At 36.6% G+C, this 23335-nt stretch overlaps 1 protein-coding gene across 2 annotated transcripts in view; it reads right to left on the reverse strand.

Annotated features, from left to right (window-relative positions):
* Pkc98E (Protein kinase C) overlaps positions 1-23335 on the reverse strand; it is a 152882-nt gene that overhangs the window by 44599 nt on the left and 84948 nt on the right. For both annotated transcript variants that reach the window (XM_067790653.1, XM_067790663.1), the window contains exons 8-11: positions 5718-5788; positions 3789-4076; positions 3291-3704; positions 818-1045 (exon numbers count right to left, since the gene is read on the reverse strand). In XM_067790653.1, the coding sequence (XP_067646754.1) occupies positions 818-1045; positions 3291-3704; positions 3789-4076; positions 5718-5788 (1001 nt within the window). The remainder of the gene's footprint in view (positions 1-817; positions 1046-3290; positions 3705-3788; positions 4077-5717; positions 5789-23335) is intronic.

Consider the following 23335-nt stretch of genomic DNA (forward strand, 5'->3'; position numbering starts at 1 on the left):
ATTCGCCTAATACCAACACGCACATTTTGACAGGCTGAACAAAGGTTCTGTTGCTGTAGAGATGAGCCAACCAGCTATCAAATTACTATTGTGTAAGCTAAATTGCGGCCTCCGTGGTGTGATGGTAGCGTGCTCCGCCTATCACACCGTATGCCCTGGGTTCAACTCCCGGGCAAAGCAACATCAAAATTTTAGAAATAAGATTTTTCAATTAGAAGAAAATTTTTCTAAGCGGGGTCGCCCTCGGCAGTGTCTGGCAAGCGCTCCGATTGTATTTCTGCCATGAAAAGCTCTCAGTGAAAACTCATCTGCCTTGCAAATGCCGTTCGGAGTCGGCATAAAACATGTAGGTCCCGTCCGGCCAATTTGTAGGGAAAAATCAAGAGGAGCACGACGCAAATTGGAAGAGAAGCTCGGCCTTAGATCTCTTCGGAGGTTATCGCGCCTTACATTTTTTTTTTAAGCTAAATTGAGTGTTATGAACACCACTCAATTTAAATCGAAATTGCCTCAATTTATTTTTGTGTTTGAACATAGTATAACGTATTGTTAATTCGTTACCAAGTTCCACATTTTGCTCAAATATCACCAACTTATCTATGTTTCTGAGCTGAGGAATCAGTAATCAGTTTGATTTAAACACGCTATTAGTGAAGTATAATTGTGATTGTGAAGTACTACTCCCAAAGTAGTCTAAATAAAAACCATTTGTTGCAATACTGTATATTGGAGTTATTTATTCTTGTTTAATAAAAAAATAAAACTTCAAAATGAAAAGATAGTTAAAGAGTATGGAAAGAAATCTGATTTTAGTTACCTTGCACATTCCAAAATCGGCCAATTTACAGTGCCCCTCCTGATCCAAAAGTATATTATCCAATTTTAAATCTCGATAAATCACACCATGAGAGTGTAAAAATTGTAATGCCAATGTCACCTCTGCTGCATAAAATGCAGCGCGTGCAGCATCAAAGCGACGTGCTTTCTGTATTTGAAACATTAAATCGCCACCGTTCACATACTCCATAACAAAGAACAAACGATCCTGTTTTTGAAAGAAGAAAATTAATATAATATGATGAACTTTTTTTTAAACTAGATTAGGACAGTTCACGATCAGGTGCAAATGGTCTTGCATTATTCGTAACGGAACAACAAAAACATCTACACGAGAATGCGCCTGTCACAAACTTTGCAGAATGCAATTTAAAAATCTATTACTAGGTCTACTAGTTAATTTAATGACCATAGTGCTGCCAAAAGTTTATACAACAACAAAGCTATGTTGGGATTTATGTCACAAAACAGCTCTCTAGAATCTGCCCTGCGTGCTGTCTATAGACCTGAATAAGATTATCAAATATTTTCGTTCGGTATAATAATAAGCTGCATAAGCTTTACAAAGATATGAAGATAATGCAAAGAATAAAGTCCCAAAGATTTTACTGCCTCCGGCCAAAAAACTGCCTTGATGCTCCCAACATTGCTGCATTGATCCGGAAGGTTAGGTTGGGTTGAACTGGCCGGTCAATAAAGACCTCACATAGACTGAATGTGTCCATAGTGTTGCCAGAATTTGTTTGACCACCAAACGGAAGAACCCCAATCAGGTGGCAGGACATATGTTATAGAACAACTCCGTCCTCTAGCAGTTTTCTAGGACCCAGCTTAATTGCCTCCTCGAGATCTGGCAACTCTGGCGCCCCTAATAGCTGGCGCCTCGAACTGGCGAGCGCAGTACACGAACACAGAACGTGCTCAACCGTTTCTTCCTGCACTTGCTGGTACTGAATAGGCATAACTTATAAGCATGTGACGCCAGAAGGTAGTGTCCAGTAAGTATGCCCATCGTGAGCCTTAAGTCTTCTCTTTTCAGAGATATGAGCAACTTTGTGAGTCTAATATCGTAGACTTTGCACATGATCTTAGAAATTTTGCAGCCCCGCGCTTTTGTCCACGCCTTTAATGCTTGATGGATCATATGTAACTCCTGTCTTCTTTTGATTTCTCGATTGGGATGTCGACTCAGCGAGTGTTGCGCCCTCCTTTGCCAACTCATCGGCCTTTTCGTCACCTTCCATCCCTTTATGACCGGGAACCCAGAAAAGATGTATGGTCAGGCCTGAGCGAAGTTTTTCCAATGCTTCTTTGCATTCCAGAACACTTCTTGATGAAGTACTGTGTGAGATCCTTGCGACGCGACTGCAGCTTAAGCACGCTTCCTCCAGAATTTCTGCTGCTTTCTTCACTACTATAATTTCCGCCTGGTCCGGAAGCTTGTAGGTAATCTTATTGCCACATCAGCACGGTATACACATTAGATCTACTGGTGGAATGTGCAGAATGGCATAAAGTGCTGCTCTTAGTGTGGCTTTCAGGGCTCTCGTTCTTCTTGAGGCAGGGATAAATATGTTCATGCTCCAGGACATTTTTCGAAACTTTGGGTACAACAGGCCCTCTACCTTTTGGTTTATATATAGCAGTGGTTTTCAAAGTGTGGGTCGCTTTTGGAGTTTTGAAACAATTCTTCACGGTCATATCAGATTCGAGGTACATACTTTCTCGCCATTGCTAGTTTCTCTTTCCCGCTATCTCGCAGCTTTAGCGGTGCATTTCTCGTCGTTGAAGCTAGTTTACTCACTACCTTGTGACTGGTATTTTTCCACTCTCCTTTCCAGATCTTAATAGATCTTATCGCCTTAAACCGATCGCTGACTCCTCTTCCCGCCCGGCGATTATTCCTTCTCAACCCGCTTGCATATTCGGTTACGGCTATCATGCGATTCTCAATTCGAAAAGGCTCCGTTCAAATACAGCCGAATATACGCCTGGCTGCAAATTATTCAATATGGCTGTAAATTATTCATTATGTATTATATGCACACTCTGGATTGGGGGAATTGGCAGCTCTTGTCACCGATATCTAGCCGCCCTGCTATTAGAGGGAATAGGATAAAATTTCGAGAAATTGCAAAAAACTTCGTAAGATTAAAAATTTTTTTTTTTAAGTTCAGAAAATTATCGACACGTTTTTTTTTTTTGTACATTGAAATTCGAAACAAGCAAGTAAGAAAAATTAGTTTTTGACACCCTGTATCTGTTCATATTGCTGTTACTCCTTTTGCACAAGTAATGTACCCTAGGTGACAAAATTTTCGCCAACTGTGGTTGATTTTGGTTTGGTTTTTCGAGTGGGGACACGTGGCGTGAAAAGCGCCATATTCGAACTCAAGAATAAACAAAAAAAAAAACAATAACAATAACAACTCCAAGCAACGAATCATACGCACCTTTGTCTGAAAACAGGAATGTAATGCTGTCAAGAATGGGTGGTTAGCGGCCAAGGCCAATATACGCTTTTCGGTCATTGTACAATCAACATCATCATCCTGTATAATAGCATCCTTTTTTAATACTTTAATAGCATAAACCTCTTCGGTATCCTTCTTTTCGGCCAACATCACTTTACCAAATGAACCTTTACCCAATACTTTGATAAAATTAAAATCTACTAATGAAGTTTTGCCTGGGCGCGTTTCAAAGTATTGACTTGTGACTGCACTAAGGCCAGTCAATGCAGTTGATGCACTTGTGGCGGAACGTTCCGACATCATCGAGCTGCGTGTAGAAGTGCTACTCTCCGTACCCAGATCGCTGCGATCGCTAAGACTGTAACTATCATCGCCACCCGGTTGATTTAAATACTATACAAGGGAGGATAGATAACAAATGATGGTATGAAAATATATTAAATTTTTAGGTGTATAAACTTCGTTTGTGAAACTTACTTTTGAACGCCGTGGTTGTGCCTGTTTGTCCGGTGAAATGCCTAACGAACTTAGAATTTCAGCCATTTCTTTTGTATTAATGCCACACGTATTAGCCACATTCTTTTGACAGCGTTTATGCACATTCATATTACATTGTGTACATTGTAGTCCTTGCTTAATTAGACCATACAATAATGAACCGCAATGATCGCAAAACGTAAAACGTTTATAATTATGAACAAAAAAGCGATGCGGCACATTTACATTGAAACGCTGACCGGCTGGTGCTATTTCCATGGTATGTTGCTGTTTGTATGTGCATATAATTTGTTTAAAAGATTGAATTGAAGCAAACAAAACTTATAGCAAAATGGTTTATTGTATGTGTGTGCGTGCAATTTTTAGGTAGAGTCCGACCGAATATTCTCCTTCGCCTTTATTATTCGAATAGAAGAAATTTTTTTCTAGCAAAAAACGTATGAGGATTTATGGGAAGAAAAAAGTTTAAAATACTCCCATGGGTTTGAACACTTAAAAAAAATATAAAATAGAATATAAATAATAAAATAAAATAAAATAATATAAAATTGAATAAAAATAAAAAAGTGAAGAAATAAAACAAAATAAAATGAAAAGAAGTTAAACAAAATAAAAGCTAATAAAATTATATGAAGTAAAATAAAATGAAATAAAATAGGCTAAACTAGAACGAATGAAATATCAAATAATATTAAATAAAGTAAAATAAAATAAATTTAAATAAAAATAAAGTAGAGTAAAATAAATAAAATAAAATAAATCAAGTTAAACAAAGTAATTAAAATAAAATTGAACAAGATAAAATAAAGTGAAATAAAACAAAATAAAATTATTTGAAATGAAACAAAATAATTTACGAATTTAATAAAATAAAATAAACGATAGTAGCTAAAATATAAAATATTAAATAAGGTAAAATAAATAAACTTAAATAAAAATAAAATATAATGAAGTAGAGTAAAATAAAATGAAAGAATAAAATAAAATAGATTTAATTAAGTTGAAGAAAGTAAGTAAAATAAAATAAAGTGAAACAAAGCAAAATAAAATTTAATCAAATTATATGAAACAAAATAAAATGAAATAAAATAACTTACGAATTTAATTAAATAAAATAAAACAAAATAAAATAAAGTAAGCCAAAGTAAAACTAAATAATATAAAATAAACTAAAATATAAAAAATAAATTATTAAAAAAATTAATATTAAATAAAGTAAAATAAAATAAACTTAAATTAAAATAATAAAATAAAATAAATTAAGTTTAAAATAATAGAAATAAACTACAATAAATTCCAACAAAATATATTAAAAAACTACATAAAATAAAACAAAATCAAATTAAATTTAAGAAAGCCAATGTTATGTTAAACAAAATAACGGTATGAACAAAAGTGAATGATAAAATAAAGTAAATGTCAACTAAATTTGTCCAAATTGCATATTATTTCATGTTAATTATTTATTTTCCTTTTTTTATTATGATTGATTTTATTTGTTTTAGTTATGTCATAAATTGTAATAGATAATCAATAAAGACCGCGGGACTTATTTCTCTTTAAAAAAAGGAGATAACGTCCTCTACGATTAGGAAATAGAGCCCGCGGGTGTTATTTATCCGGGCATTATTTCTAAGCGGCTATAGCGGGTTCATCATTTTCATCGCTATTAAATAATAAACCTCCAAGCACGATCTGCACATTGCACCTGCAGAAATTTGCTCCGTAACCCATCGAACTTTTTGTATTCGATTATAATATTAAAACTAAAGCATAACTTTCTGAAATAAATAATCACATTCGACGCTGGCAATCGGCTGTGTATTAAACCAAAACCTGAGGTATGGGCTTCGGTTCAAAGAAACTGACTTCGGTCAGACTCTAAAAATTAATAAATTTTTAGTTTACCTCTTCGCGCATGCCAGGACATTTGGTGACCACGGAACTATGGCATCTCTTATGTACAACACAGGTGCACACTAAAAATGTGAATGCAATAATAAAAATATGTAAATTACATAAACAGTTGTTAAATATGTATTAAGTTTTTTTTTATCGTGTATGAGGGCAATAGAGTATTTGACAAACAAATGTATATTTGGTATAATAATTTAAATCTATAAACTTTAGCCATATTTTTACATACATAGCGCACATTCAAATTAACGAGCACAAATATTTATATTCATACATACATATTTAGTAATATACAACAACATAAAAAATGCGTTAAAAATCACAAATATGTAAGTGGTTAGCATATGCAATTGTAAATTTCTCAGACAATGGGCTTCCATTTAAAAGCTTCGACACGCCCATTCGGACGAAAGGATAAGGATAAGTATAAGGACACGGATAATGATAAGGAAAAGTCTAAGGACAAGGATGAAGATAAAGAAAAAGGGCAGGAGAACCAAAAAGAGAAGGAGAAGGGGAAGGAGAAGAAGAAGCAGAAGGTAAAGGGGAAACAGACGGAGAAAGAGGTGAAGAACAAGAAGGAAAGAGATAAATATAATAATGAGAAGGAGAAGGGGAAGGAGGAGGAAAGTAAAGGGATGATCAGCAGGAGAAGTAGGGGAATGGAGGGGGGGAGAAAGGAGAGATAGACTGACAGTTAAAAACTTCTAGAAATCATTTTCATATTGCACACCAAGATCAAAATAGCGATCAATTCGCTGATTACAAAAGGTATTAACAAATCGAGTATTTTAGATTTTACAGTTAGCTCCCTTTAGATCTAGGTGCGGTATAGATATGCATGTAAACTAAAGATTATGCAGGATAGCAGCTGCTGGGTCTGCTAGACTATATATATAAAATTTAACTTATGTTCAAATTGGTATGCATCGAGTTTCGCCCTGTTTATGTAGACTTATTTAAAAGAAATGTTCGTTTGAAACATGAATGGGCAATTCATGGGACTTTAATTCATTAACCGCGAGCAAAAAACAAACCTTTCTTCCATTCCTGGCCATTCGCGACAGCCGTTCTCCCTGTCAGCAATTATTTGACAGGTAGGTATGGCAATGGAGGAATAGAAAGATTTTTCACTTGTATGAATTCACAATAGGGGGACTCATGTAACCGTATAAATGCCTTATAAAGTGTGTAAACGTATAATTTTATCTAGTGCGTAAACGAGCTGTCAAATTTTGTATGAAAAATCATTTACACAATCTGTATAAATTTACGCGCATATTTCATTGTGTAAACGCGGTAAACTCAAAGGAATGCAACCTTGCAGACATTACAGCCGGCATTTTCATCAGAAATCTCCAACATCAGCAAGTAAAGGCGTTTTAGTTTTGATTTTTCACTTAATCTTGGTATTTTTTAATTTGTATAACAATCAAAAAAATTTTTTTGGCAATAATACAGCTGAAAAACAATCAAGTTTATCAAGAGTATTACTAGGTGCGTTCATATAACCGCGTGTGTAAATGGATATAATTTTACACCTTATAAGTTTATATGCTATCATGAGTCCCCCTATTGTGTAAGAGTTTTGACACTCCCAAGTTTAAAAATCTGAACGGGCTGCTTTTACGAAGTAAGGAAAAAGGGGAATAACAAACAAATTCTGTTAACACTATGGGCATATTAAGTCTATGTGAAGTCTTTTTTGACGGCCAGTTCAACCTAGCCTAACTTCCCAACTCTGGTTTTGTGGCAGTATACAATAGAATTTATTGGCAACAGATAAAACTAATTACGTGTTCCCTTTGCAGTTTTCTGTATTTATTCACTAAAACTACTCTCATTATACACGTCAATTTGATAACACGCAACTGTGCAAATATACATAAAAATAAACAAACAATTACTAGGAAGTTTTTTTTTTTAAAAAGTATACAAAGCGGCCGCAGTGGAGTTGTGGTAGCATGCTCCGCCTATCACACTGAGGGTCCTGAGTTCCACTCCCGGGCAGAGTAACGTCAAAAATGAAGAAAAAGCTCTTTTCAGTTAGAAACAAGTAAGGAAGGCTAATTTCGGGTCTAACCGAACATTACATTACTCTCAGCTGGGATCTTTTGAGGCAAAATAAGGGAAGGGTGTGGCCCTTAGTTGTATATGTGTAGGCGTTTTCGAGATATCGACCAAAATGTGGAGCAGGGTGAGCCAGAACATCATCTGTCGGGTACCGCTAATTTATTTATATATGTAATACCACAAACAGTATTCCTGCCAGGTAGGTAGGTTGAAGTGGCCGGTTCATGAGGACCTCACATAGACTGATTGAGTCCGTAGTGTTACCAGAAGTTTGTTTTAACGACCAAACTGAAAACCCTATCAAAAACCAGGACCTATGTTATAAAATAACTCCGTCCTCTTGGGAAATACTAGAAGCTTCCTAGGGTTTAAGCCTCTTGCTGCTTCTAGATCTGACAGCTGTATCACTCCTAATAGCTGGAGTCTTAGTCTGGCAAGTGCAGGGCATGTGACGCCAGAAGGCAGTGTCCAGTCAGAATACCCGTCATGAGTCTACAGTCCTCTCTTTTTAATGATAGAAGCAACTGTGCTAGTCTAAGGTTGTAAGACATACACATAATCTTCGATACTTTACAGCCCCGCGCTTGAACCCACGCCTTTCCCGGTTGGTAGATCATGTGCACCTCTCGCCTTCGCTTAATCTCGCCCAATCTAATTGTGACATCTACGGAGTAAGCGTCAAGGGATGTGTCCTTTTTAGCTAGTTCGTCCGCTTTTTCATTCCCATCTATTCCCATATGCCCTGGGACCCAATATAGATGTATGTTTCTCCCTGTCCCGATTCTCTCCAGAGACTGCTTACACTCTAAAACGCATTTAGATGCTGTGCTATGCGAGATCATTGCCTTAATTGCTGCCTGACTGTCAATATAAAAGTTAACACGGTTGCAGCTTAAGCTATTCTCTTCCAGGGTTTCTACTGCTTTGGTTGCGGCTAATATTTCCGCTTGGAAAACGTTACAGTAATCCGGCAGCCTGTAGGATCTGCCTATTTCCGGATCAGCGCAGTATACCGCAGACCCTACTCCATCCACTACTTTGGAACCATCGGTGTACACATGTATCGCCTCGTCCACCATTTGCCCACCCTTGCGCCAACCGTCCACCTCTATTGTGGCCTTAAGATCTCCCTCGAAGCGCAGATAGGGAATCATGTAGTCTGTTCGTCTTGTGATTGATGACGCTATACTACCATGACCAAATGGTCGGCGCTCAAGCTGCCCCGAAGCACCGAGCCTGGTTGCGGTCGTTAACGCTTTGTTCTTTGCTACCAGGTCTACAGGTGGGATGTGCAGAATGGCATACAGTGCAGCCGTAGGGGTTGTTTTCAGGGCTCCCGTAATGCTAAGCATCGATAGTCTGCATACCCCCCCCGCCCCTAATTTTTTTAGGTATGTTGTTTTTTGTGTGGCTTTCCACCAAACAAGAACTCCATAGTATAGAATAGGGCTTACAATCGCTGTAAAAACCCAATGAGAAAAAAAACCCAGCATTCTTTTACATGCATAGAGTGCCGTTGAGGCCTTCTTGACCCTCTCCGCCACGTTCAGCTTCCGTGACAGCTTACTGTCTAGGATGATTCCTAGATATTTTGTGCAAGGTTTCTCCTGTAAGGTCACCCCTCCTAACTTAGGCCTGGTCCAATTTGCGACTTTGTACCTCTTTGTAAACAAGACCATAACCGTCTTCTCCGCATTGACTTTCAACCCGACATTAGATGCCCAGGTATCCCGAAGCGCCCGATCCATCAAAGAACTAATCGTTGGAAGGCACTTTCCACTTATGACAAGTGCAACGTCATCTGCGTAAGCCGTAAGTTTTACGGGTCCCTCATCGAATTGCCTGAGCAGTTGGTTGATGACCAGCGTCCACAGCAGAGGTGATAGCACCCCTCCCTGCGGCCATGATTCCAAGGTCTTTTGATTTTGCCCTTCAGAACTTTTTCATTTCCTTATACTTAATATGGTAGGTGTCACACCCATTACACAAAGTTGTTTCCAAGGTTATATTTTGTATCAAAAAACCAATCCAATCAGCATGTTTCATCCCTTTTTTCGTATTTGGTATAGAATTATGGGATTTTTTTCCTTTTTCGAAAATAGTAATTTTCAGCTTACAGTGAATCATTTAGCTCCAAAATATATGCTTGGTTAAAAAATTTGCACAATTGTAAGTAAATTATTTGTTCATTGCGAATTCACATCAGCTGTTTCGAAATGAACTTTTGTTCGCCCGAAATTGCCGATAGGCGGAAAAAGTTCACCCGAACAAAAGAAGTGAAGGCGAACACTTTTCCGCGTGAACTTCGCGATAAGGGTGACCGTGTTAAGCGCCAAATACAAAACACGAACATTTCCGCGAACATTCCCATTATGTCTTGTTTCTGCGACCTTTTATGTCGTGTATGGTGGTGTTTGCCAGTTCGCGCAAATGTTCGCCAAAAATCAAAATATTTTAATTTTTGGCGAACATTTGCGCGAACTGTTCGTGCGTGTATGGCGAAATAGCTCATAATCGTAGTAATTTCTGAACGGAACAGACGTGCGCGGAAAAGTAAAATGGACAATAAAAAATTTCTGAGTGAATTTATTGAAATGTATAAATTTTTTTTACGCTTAATTGCCACAGCGAGCAATATTGCTGCAGCACAATTGTTGTCCGTATTCATCGCTGTCTGAAAGAGAACTAATGTTCGGCCAAAAGTTCGTATGGTGTATGGCCAAAGCTGCGAACAAGATTGCGGAATGTTCGCGGAAATGTTCGTGTCGTGTATTTGGCGCTTTAGCGGCCGAGCGGAAGGACAGACGGTCGACTGTGTATAAAAATTGGGCGTGGCTTCAACCGATTGCGGCCATTTTCACAGAAAACAGTTACCGGCATAGAAGCTATGCCCTTACCAAATTTCACAAGGATTGGTAAATTTTTGTTCGACTTATGGCATTAAAAGTATTCTAGACAAATTAAATGAAAAAGGGCGGAGCCAAGCCCATTTTGAAAAATTCATTTATTTTTGTATTTTGTTGCACCATGTCATTACTGGAGTTGATTGTTGACATAATTTCCTTATATACTGTAAAGATATTACATTTTTTATTAAAATTTGACTTTTAAAATTTTTTTTTAAAAAGTGGGTGCGTTACATCAACCGAGTACCGTTCCTGTCAAATTTCATCATGATATCTTCAACGAGTGTCAAATTACAGCTTGCAAAACTTTTAAATTACCTTCTTTTAAAAGTGGGGGGTGACACGCCCATTATTTTAGTTGTTTTCTATTCTGCGTCATAAGGTCAACCCGCCTACCAAGTTTCATCGCTTTATCCGTCTTTGGTAATGAATTATCGCACTTTTTCGGTTTTTCAAAATTTTCGATATCGAAAAAGTGGGCGAGGTTATAGTCCGATTTCGTTCATTTTAAATAGCGATCTGAGATGAGTGCCCAGGAACGTACATACCAAATTTCATTAAGGTACCTCAAAATTTATTCAAGTTATCGTGTTTACGGACGGACAGACGGACATGGCTAAATGAATTTCTTTTTTCGCCCAGAACATTTTGATATATAGAAGTCTATATCTATCTCGATTAGTTTATGCCGTTACGGATTACCGTTATGCGAACAAAATTAATAAACTCTGTGAGCTCTGCTCAGTTGAGTATAAAAAGAGTATTTAGCATACACTCCGAGCCATGAAAAGTCAGTGTAAACTAATCTGCCTTGCACTTGCCGTTCGGAGTCGGCGTAAAAACATGTAGGTGTCGTCCTGCCAATTTGTAGGACAAATTAAAAGAAGCACGACGCAAGTTGGAAGATAAGCTCGGCCGAAAATCTCTTCGAAGGTTATCGCCCCTTGAATTTATTTATTTATTTTAAGAACGCGGGTATTTATTTTATTTATAGTGAACCGAGTGGAAACAAACAAGATTTATTGTATAACCTTAGGCTTAATTAAGATATATTGTTGAAATTTTAACTGAATAGTGTTTGTTTATTTTTTATTCACATGACACACAGGTATAAATAGCCCCCCCAAATTTGTCTCGGTATACTTTATACTTAAAAAGTGGTGCATAAGTTCTTCTAAAATGAATTCACGCATTAATTTCGGGATCGTCTTTGTTGTTTTTAGCTTCCTTTCGTCCTGTACGAGGACGCAATTTCGAATTATAAATGGCGTAAATATACCAATAGCCGCCAGTCCACATTCGGTGTCAATATTTAATTTGACCAGATATCTTTGCGTTGGCTCCTTAGTCACTTGGAAATCTGTGGTTACAGTTGCGCATTGCGCATTTGATGTACCACGGACCAATCTCGTTGTTCTAGCCGGTGTAGCCGATATACGTGAAATAAGCACAACAGCAGGACAACGAAGCACAGTGGGGGATATAATTAATCATCCTGGTTTTAATGTACGATCACCATTTATGGATATTGCTCTGGTAATAGTGGATGAAAGTTTTCAACGGAGTCGGGCAGTACATCCGGTAAGGCTTTGCGGTTACGTATATCCACCGAACACGGTAATGCGAATTAGTGGATGGGGTTCAGTAACTTTCGGTGATAAGACACCTAATGCTTTTCTGAAAACTACTACAATGCCTATAGTACCAAAGGATCAATGCCAAAACGAATATGACAATATACGGAGACCGCTGATTCTACCAAACACAATCATGTGCGCTGGATGTTGTGGAAGTGATGTGAATTATGGAGATTCTGGAGCAGGGGCAATTGTGAATAACCAACTTTGTGGGGTGGCATACGGTGGTTGTAAGAGTGATAGTGTTCCGAGTTTATTTACTAATGTAAGAAATGAAATAGTTTTCCAATTTTTAAGAGATAGTTTAGTATTTTGAAGAATGTTGTAAATTCATTGTTGGGTGGAATATCACCCTTACTCGACAGAACACCAAATTTCGAAACATTTTGAGATAGGTCGTTTTGGAAACAGTAGTGGAGATATGGTGACATTTCACTCAGTAGCCTAAATTGCTATATTTCTTTCATATATCATGTACAAATAAATTTTTATGATTGCGAGTAAATAAATATTTTTGGTTGTATGCAATGAAAGTGGTACACAGGTAAATGCCTTAAATTGTGAGACAAAGGTTTGATCACGACTGTAAAGTTCCCATATATGTACATAGATCATGAGATAAAAAGAAAATTGCGGAACAACTACTTTGAGGCCCTGGCAAACTCCTTGTAGAACAGCTGATCCAACCACCTCTATGGAAGTCGGCGTAAACGGTTATTGAAGTCATAGAATAACGCCTTATCCTATGTCTACACGGTACATGATTTCGGTAGTATGATTTCGTAAATTACCTTCCTGTCCACACGATTATGCTTCTTCTTTTGCATAATTTCAAATGACATTTGTTTTCGCTTTTTTCCCCACAGCCGAATTAAAACGTTCAAGATAAACATACATATGTTTTTGAAATTTTACAGCTAGTGCGGGCAGACCATCGATTATTTTGTGTAAATTGTAATCGACCACAGAGTCGCTCAGTACATTGCACATAATTTCGGTCCAATTTCGATGAAATTAAGAAGAGTTTCTAATTTCGTTTGCCAGTGTTCACACAACGAATATAGCTAATTTCGAGCTAATTTCGACTGAAATTAAGAATCTTCCGAAATCAACCTGATTTTGGTGCCGTGGAGACATAGTATTAGTTATAACGATACATACTAGCGTGGGTCGATTTGTATGGACGAAAGTTAACCGATATCGCGCCATCGATTTTTCGATAGGATTTCGGCTCAGGAAAAAAAGTTCCACTAAGCATTCCCAAAAAAATGATTTTCGAGCGTGCGAAATTTCATTTTTTTAACTTTTTTCCGACTTTGATTTTTAAGGTTTTTTTCATGACCTATTAAAAAAAATTTCATATGTATACCCTGTCCGACCCAAAAATGTCCGATAAAAACGTTATCGACAACGCGACAATGAAAATTTTACAATCAAATAAAAATGTTTTAGTAGGTCATGAAAAAAACCTTAAAAATCAAAGTCGGAAAATATTTAAAAAAATGAAATTTCGCAGGCTCGAAAATTATTTTTTTGGGTATGCGTAGTGGAACTTCTTTTCCTGAGCCCAAATCCTATCGAAAAATCGATGGCGCGATATCGGTTAATAAATCGACCCATTCTAATATACATACACTCGGAGTGTTTGCAAAACTACTGCCAAGGGGCAACTCCGCTTAGAAGAACTTGTTTTCTAATTAAAACAACGTTTTTCTACGTTGTTGATATTGCCTTGCGCGGGACTTTAACGCAAGACCCTCAGTGTGTTTGGCGGAGCACGCTGCCACCATCCCAGCGAACACAGTATCTAACGTTAGAGAGATATTGTGAGTTTACACTAGAACTCTAATATTGTTCTTTAGTGAATCTCTTCTCGAAAACTAGGTCAGCGTACTTGGTTATAATTCGATTAGATAACGATTTAAGAAACACTAAAATGCGATGCTGTTACAGTTATCGATTATTCGTATGACATGATAGGGCGAGGGCGAAAGTTGTGCGAAAATATTGGTAGCTGCAAAATCAGTTTTTCATTTGATATAATTAAAAGTAGTAAGAGAAAATGAATAAAAAAGTTAAAGAGGGAAAGTGAGCAAAATGTTGCAATTTGACTGGCATTATGAGAAAAGCGTGCCCTAATCCATATTTCATATCAACGCAGAGCTAAATACTGAAGGAATAAGTGATTGCAAAAATTTTTAGTTTAAAAAATAAATAAATATAAGGCGCGATACCCTCCGAAGGGATTTTAGGCCGAGCTTCTCTTCCAATTTTCGTCGTTCCTTTTTACTTTTTCCTACAAATAGGCGGCACGGCACCTACTTGTTTTATTCCGACTCCGAACGGCATCTGCGAGAGTGAGTTTTCACTGAGAGCTTTTCATGACAGAAATACACTCGGAGTGCTTGCTAAACACTGCCGAGGGGCGACCCCGCTTAGACAAATTTTCTTCTTATTAAAAACCTTATTTCTAAAATTTTGATGTTACTTTGCCCGAGGTGTGAACCCAGCGTATTCGGTGTGGTAGGCGGAGCACGCTACCATCACACCACGGTGGCCGCCCGCTGTTGTTTAGGTTAGGTTCGGCTTTGAATTATTATAACACGCATTTGAAATATATTCATATCAAGTAAATATATAAGCTTACAACCGGATAGAATAAAATCGAATTGATTTTAAATAATTACATTTAATTACGCTTCAATTAAAAATTCACATTAGAAACCAATTTGAAATTGAAGTTATAATTCCATTATAATTTTAACCCTTTTATCGATATGGAGAACAAAGTGCCATTTTTGTCGAGAATGCTATAATTCTCTACATTTTCGCAAATTGTCTTCTAACTTTTTACCTTAGAGAAATACGATAAAAAATTTCATTTGATATACGTATAAGGGGTTATGACATGTTTTGTTCCACAGATGTGATATCTCAGTCGGTCTACTAGATTTTTCTTTGTTTTTTTTTTTAGATGCAGTCGTAGACCTCTCTGGATTAAAATTGAAACCTAGTTCTGTGCACTCATTTTAACGAAGACCGGTAAAATCTAAATTTGAAACCAAACTCGGATTGTCCATATATGTAGAACAAAAAAGTTTGATATTTATGCTCAAACTGTTAACCGTGTACCAGCGTCGTCCTGCCCTCGTATTTTAAAACTGGACTTCCCTTCCCTCTATCACTCTCTATATCATCGAGCAGACTACAATTTTACTACTTTTTCATCCATTTCTCCTCTTATTCCTTCTCTTTTACCCTTCATCTCCACTCCCTACTCATTGAAATTTTCCTCCCTCACTCCCAAACCCAATCCTATTTCACTCTCACTCTAATTTCCACTCCCGCTCTCATTCCCATGCTTACTCCCTATTCCACTTCCTCTATCTCTCCGATTACCTCATATATGGAATCTATACACCAAATGTTGGATGCCCTTTCAAATAATTACGGATATATCGCGCATCTACGTTTTGGCTCTACTCACACTCGTACTCCCACTTACACCGCCTCCCACTTCTCCCACCTAAATTAGTAAACGGGATATAAAGAAAGCAAGCAAACAATAATTATTCTGTCAAAAAAATAACGTTCACAACCACGATTCAATTACTACATTTTTCTTCTCCAATGATGAAAGAGCTTTGACACTCCCAAGTTTAAAAATCTGGACGGGTTGTTTTTACGAAGTAAGGAAAAAGGGAAATAATTCAATCCCCCTCAGCGAAAATATTAGTAGAAAAGTACATTTAGTACTATATTAGTAGTGATAATAAATTTGTAAATTCCAACAGGTTTTGGGGGAAATAATTAATTTTCTACTAAATATATCGTGAATTGATATGGAGTTGGGTTGGTCATTATTCCAGAATTTGTTTGAAGAATGCCGTACGATAGAATTTTATTCAAAAATACACTATCTCAAATTTTTTTTCAAAAACTCCCTATCTGAGCATAAGTTTAACGCATTTTGACATGAGAGGGAGTTAAGGAAAATCATTCTGAGATAAGGCGTTCTGCAACCTAATTCTGACATAGGGCGTTTTTGCGACAAATGCTGAAATGGGAAATTTTTGAAAAGTTTTTTGAGATAGGGTGATTTCGAACTGGCAGCCGGCATGGGGTGATACTTTACTCAGCAACCGCAGTGAACTGACAAAAGACAATTAAAGAAAATGGCTTATTGTATTAGAACTTTATATTCGAGTGAGGCTTTTGTGCGGTCCTGCTACACAGGAAGAATTTACATTTTTATTCTGAAATTTCGGTAAGCTCTTTTCCGTTTAGGTATTCATGGAATTGTTACGGATAGACCTTTTAATTTAGAATATTTGGAACACGTTCGTTTGATACTACCTCACGATGTACGAATATTCCAAATATGTATATACATAAAATTTCAAATATAAAACGACTCCACAAATTCTTAAATGCGGACGTATGTTCCGAACATACGGAATAAATAAGTTAACACACTCAATGAGTACATTCCGTTATGGCATTTCCTAATTACATTTAGGTACATGAATCGATTTACTAGTAGAGTTTTTGGTTTAGGTTTCGTATATTCATAGGTTGAAGAAAGTGCACGATTTCTTAGTGTCCTCACTTTTCATAAAATTACCTATGTTGAGCCACACAAATAGATCATAATATTGTGAGGAATATTAGCATCACTAAGTGATACTCACATCACTAATCTGATACTAAGTAAATAAGGCACAACAGCAATAAAGTAAGCTGCCACTCTTGTGTACATTAAATCAAATCATTTACTCACATACATGCAAGGCAACGGAGAGATACGCACAAAACATGTAGTCATCAGCCGAAATAGTACTCACATATACACACGCATATGGTTACAAACTACAAGTATACCTGTATATGGCTGGTAACCAAGCATGAAGTTCGAGAAATTACTAGAGCTTAGTAGGGGTATGCGAATGAAGCAGCAGAGAGTATAAAAGCAGCATAAGCTGAGTAGTCAGAAATCAGTTTCGATTTAAGTACGCTATTACTTGCGAAGTGAAGTTTAATTGTGAAGTACTCTCAAAGTAGTATAATAATGACCATTTTGTAATACAGAATATTGGATTGTTTTATTCAACAGTTTAGCGATACGAACGTTAGCAGAAGGTTTCAAAAAGCAGGAATTCCCCTAAATTCGTTAAAATATTAATAAATTCATCATAAAATTAAAAAACTTGTTCTAAGGAATTATGCAGTTCAATTCTTATCGGGTATTTGTAAACTGATTGCTTCCTATTTCTACTACTAATATTTTTCGAAAAGTCGCAAAGAAACAACACTGTTAACGATATCAACTCGATTTGGGCGCAAAATGGCTGCAATTATAAAAAAATTTGTGAACTGAGCAAATCTCTTGTGATTGAATCCTGGTTGCGCATTTTTATTTTTGTTTAACAAATTGAAAAGTTAAGTTTTTTTCTCCGAATTTGTTTAATATTGAGAAATAAATAAGTGTGGAAAGCTAAGTTCGGGTGTAACCGAACATTACATACTCAGCTGAGAACTTAGCTGCGTTGGTTTCGTAGTGTTTCGTAGATGGTTTATAAGTGGTTTTTAATTCCATATCACATACGTTTGGGAAATATCGACCAAATTGTAGAACAAGGGTGATCTTTTTGGACCGATTTTCCTTCATCCTTTGTCAAATAAGGCAAAATCACCATGTAGGAAAATTGACCTAGGGTAACCCTAGAATGTGTTTGCATGACATGGGTATCAAATGAAAGGTATTACAGAGTATTTTAAAAGGGAGTGTCCCTTAGTTGTAAATGTGAAGGTGTTTTCGAGATATCGCACAAATTGTGGACCAGGGTGGCCTAGAACATCATTTGTCGGGTACCGCTAATTTATTTATATATGTAACACCACGAAAGGTATTACAGAGTATTTTAAAAGGGAGTGGTCCTTAGTAGTAAATGTGAAGGTATTTTCGAGATATCGCACAAATTGTGGACCAGGGTGACCTAGAACATCATTTGTCGGGTACCGCTAATTTATTTATACATATATGTAACACCACGAACAGTATTCCTGCCATGATTCCAAGGGTTTCTGATTTCGCCCTGCAGAACTTTTTCATTTTCTTCTACTTAATATGGTAGGTGTAACACCCATTTTACAAAGTTTTTTCTAAAATTAGATTTTTCGTCAAAAAACCAATCCAATCAACCATGTTTAATCCCTTTTTTCGTATTTGGTATAGAATTATGGCATTTTTTCATTTTTCGAAATTTTCGATATCGAAAAGGCGGGCGTGATCATAGTCGGATTTCGCCCATTTTTAATACCAAGATAAAGTAAGTTCAGGTAGGTACGTGACCTAAGTTTAGTAAAGATATATCTATTGCTCAATTGCATATTGCTCAAGTTATCGTGTTAACGGCCGAGCGGAAGGACAGACGGTCGACTGTGTATAAAAACAGGGGGTGGCTTCAATCGATTTCGCCCATTTTCACAGAAAACAGTTATTGTTATAGAAGCTGTGACCTTACCAAATTTCACAAGGATTGGTAAATTTTTGTTCGACTTATGGCATTAAAAGTATTCTAGACAAATTAAATGAAAAAGGACGGACGAAATTTTCTTTTCTTTTTGTATTTTGTTGCACCATATCATTACTGAAGTTGAATGTTGGCATAATTTACTCATATACTGTAAAGATATTAAATTTTTTGTTTTGTTTTGTGTTCGTCATCCGATTTTGCTAATTTTTATTTAGCACACATATAAGAATAGGAGTACGCTCCTGCCAAATTTCATCATGATATCTTCAACGATAAAGATAAGAATAAGGACACGAATAATGATAAGGAAAAGTCTAAGGACAAGGATGAAGATAAAGAAAAAGGGCAGGAGAACCAAAAAAAAGAAAGGAGAAGGGCAAGGAGAAGAAGAAGCAGAAGGTAAAGGTGAAGCAGACGGAGAAAGAGGTGAAGAATAAGAAGGAAAGAGATAAATATAATAATGAGACGGGAAGGGGAAGGAGGAGGAAAATAAAGGGATGAACAGAAGGAGAAAGAGGGGGGATGGAGGGTGAAGAAAGGAGAGATAGACTGACAGTTAAAAACTTCTATTGCACACCTAGATCAAAATAGCGACCAATTCGCTGATAACAAAAGGTATTAACAAATCGGGTATACAGTTCGATAGGTGTTGAATCGAGAAGTCTGGTGGTACTCATTGCTTCGAAATTTTAGATTTTACAGTTAGCTCCCTTTAGATCTAGGTGCGGTATAGATATGCATGTAAAATAAAGCTTATGCAGGACAGCGTCTGCCGGGTCTGCTAGACTATATATAAAATGTAACTTATTTTAAAATTGGTATGCATCGAGTTGCGCCCTGATTCACCGCACTAAACGAAATTTTCCACTGATACTAAAATGTTTTCAATATATAAAGCGGCTAGTCACGTCCCACACATATGGGATATTTTATGTAAGACCACTTAAGTAAGTAAGAAACAATAATTAAATGACAACTAAACATCCAAAAAACGGGGAATAAAGAAGATGCAAACAAAGATGCAAGGAGACAAGGAGCAGAAAAAATAGAGGGATGGAGCCATCATTATTTTCTTGAAGAAAGTCCAAGTGGAGAAAGTTTTAGCTTTTGTTTTGCTCGAAAGTTTTACAGCTGTATTCTCATGGTTGTTGTAGGTTGTGATTCTAAATATTCCTCGGAATTTTGTTCTCGCGAATTTTTTTTTCCCGCGGAAAAATTCCTCCAATTCTTTTCTGATTTGCCAATTGAAATTTTGTTGGGCATCATGATTCAATTACTACATTTTTGTTCTCCAATGATGAAAGAGTTTTGACACTCCCAAGTTTAAAAATCTGGACGGGTTGCTTTTACGAAGTAAGGAAAAAGGGAAATAATTCAATCCCCCTCAACGAAAATTTTAGTGGAAAAGTACCTTTAGTAGTATATTAGTAGTAATAATAAATTTTTAAATGCCAACAGGTTTTGGGGGAAATAATTAATTTTCTACAAAATATATCGTGAATTGATATATATTTGGGTTGGTCATTATTTCAGAATTTGTTTGAAGGATGGCGTACGTTAGAATTTTATTCAAAAATACACTATCTCAATTTTTTTTTAAAACTCCCTATCTGAGCATAAGTTCAATGCATTTGGACATGAGAGAGAGTTAAGGAAATCATTCTGAGATAAGGCGTTCTTCAACCTAATTCTGATATAGGGCGTATTTGTGACAAATCCTGAAATGGGAAATTTTTGAAAAGTATTTGGAGATATCATGCTTTCGAACTGGCAGCCGGCATAGCGTGAAACTCTACTCAGCAGCCGACGTGAACTGGCAAAAGAAAATTACTTATAGTCGTATAACTTTGCATTCGAGTGAGGCTTTTGCGGTCCTGTTACACAGGAAATATTTACCTTTTTATTCTGAAATTTCGGTAAGCTCTTTTCCGTTTAAGTATTCATGGAAGTGCTACGGATAAACCGTTAACTTAGAATATTTGGAACACGTTCGTTTAATACTACCTTACGAGGTACGAATATTGCAAAAAAGTATATACATACATAAAATATCAAATATAAAACGACTACACAAATTCTTAAATGCAGACGTATGTTCCGAACATACGGAATGAATAAGTTAACACGCTCAATAAGTACATTTCGTTATGGCATCTTCATTATTTACTAATTACATTTTTACATGAATCGATTTACTAGTCGAGTTTTTGACGTTGAACGATGAATTTTAAATTGCCATAGGCCTCGTCAGTAACAGCAAGTGTAGGAAGTGTGAGCTGCAGGAAGAACCGGTTGAGCACGTTCTGTGTTCGTCACCTGCGCTCGCCAGGTCAAGGCTCCAGCTATTAGGGGCGGCAGAGTTGCCAGATCTCGAGGCAGCAATTAAGCTGGGTCCTAGAAAACTGCTAGTATTTGCCAAGAGGACGGAGTTATTTTATAACATATGTCCTGGAACCTGATTGGGATTCTTCCGTTTGGTCGTCAAACAAATTCTGGTTACACTATGGACACATTAAGTCTATGTGAGGTCTTTATTGACCGGCCAGTTCAACCTAACCTAACTTCCTAACTCTGGTTTTGTGGCAGTATACAATAGAATTTATTAGCAGTTTGGAAACAGATAAAACTAATTACTAAAAATACGGTCATTGTATACGTCAATTCGATACCAAGCAACTGTGCAAATATAAATATAAATAAACAATTATTAGGAAAGTTTCTTTTAAAAAAGTAAATGTTTTGTCAAAGCCGCGTTCATTTCATTTCGCTGGTATATGCGTAAATATGAATCTGTTCGTTTAACTAATTAAAACTTTCCATTATAGTTAATAACTAAATAGTTAGGCAGGCCCGTAGCTCTTGCCCGTACAAGCGAATTCTTTGCCCGTACAGAGCCCGTACAGAGAGTAAGTACAAGCAGTACCACTTTTAAAAATCAAAATCCAATATAACTATTTAATTTCCGTTTTTTACCGGTTTTTTACTGTGGAATCGAAATTTGATTTTTAAAAGTGGTAGTTCTAACCTGGCGGACATCTCATGAGGGTTATCGCAATTATTATAGAGAGAACCAACGCAGTATCTACTGTAGCAATTTTGTCAGTAAAAATTTTGTCTAGATTTACACGAGTTTACTTAAGTAAGGCCTTGCCACGCAAAAACATTCCCGGTATTTACGAAGAACATCCTACTTTGGTCAAATATTTCAAGACCCTCTTTAGGAAATTCAACTCAGGAAGTATCTATCTAGTGCCAGTGAAACGCAATCGACATAAAGTTTGCCTGACTTGAAACTGGCTGTAGATTAATGTTAACTTTTGTGAAAAATGTAACACTTGTTTGTTTTGGTCCAACTTGAGTTCTATTGAATATGAAACTTCTGGAAAAAAAGTGTGAATTATCTTGAAACTCACTATTGAAAACTGTTTCTATGTTAAACTTCGGTGGTACTGGCTGAAGTTGGTTGAAATATCTAAGCTAATTTTTTCTACAGTACATTTTTCATTAACATATTGAAATCAGAAAGTGGACGTAAGTATCATTTCGATTTTCTGTTGGGGTTTTTGAAACAATTATCTTTTTCAGCTATTATGGACATAAGGAATTATTTCGGCGTAAAACATCCCCGTTTAGAAGAGACTTCCGACGTGCCTTCTACCTCTTCATCCAAAAATATTATAGATGCTCAGGCTAGCTCGCAATCTGAATCTCAATCCACATTAACAATATCCATAACTGAGATAAAAGATTTACCTCAAAAGAGAAAACCTATGAGCAAATAGTTTTGACGCAGTACCCTAAAAGTAATAACCGTTCTTTTCCATCATCATGTCCCACGAATATAAATGGTTGATGTATTCGATGACAAAAGACGCTGGCTTTTGTTACGCATGTATGCAGTTTAAACCATCAGATTTGAAAGATGTGACATTTACTTTGAATGGCTTTAGAAACTGGAAAAATGCGAAAGATGCTAAAAGAGGTTTTCCACGACATGAAAGGACAGGTTCGCATGTTGAAGCTATGATTTTGTGGGAGGAAAAAAAGAATCGGCAAAATACAAACACAGAAATTTCAACTCTTGTCATAACGAAACACTTGGTAAACATAGATTTTACATAAAATCTATTATTGAAGTCGTTCAATTCCTGCCGACCAATGAACTTCCTTATGACATTGATGAGAAAGCTGAACGTGGTTTATTCATACAACTTTTCGAGTTCACGTTAAAAAAGGATAATTGATAGTTAACTATTCCCAAAACGCAGTGTTTGGCAAGCACTCCGAGTGTATTTCTGCCATGAAAAGCTCTCAGTGAAAACTCATCTGACTCGCAGATGCCGTTCGGAGTCGGCATAAAACAAGTAGGTCTCGTCCCGCTAATTTGTAGGAAAAATTAAAAAGGAGCACGACGCAAATTGGAAGAGAAGCTCGGTCCTAGATCTCTTCGGAGGTTA

This window comes from Eurosta solidaginis, chromosome 1, assembly GCF_040869045.1.
Source record: "Eurosta solidaginis isolate ZX-2024a chromosome 1, ASM4086904v1, whole genome shotgun sequence".
NCBI classification, from domain to species: domain Eukaryota; kingdom Metazoa; phylum Arthropoda; class Insecta; order Diptera; family Tephritidae; genus Eurosta; species Eurosta solidaginis.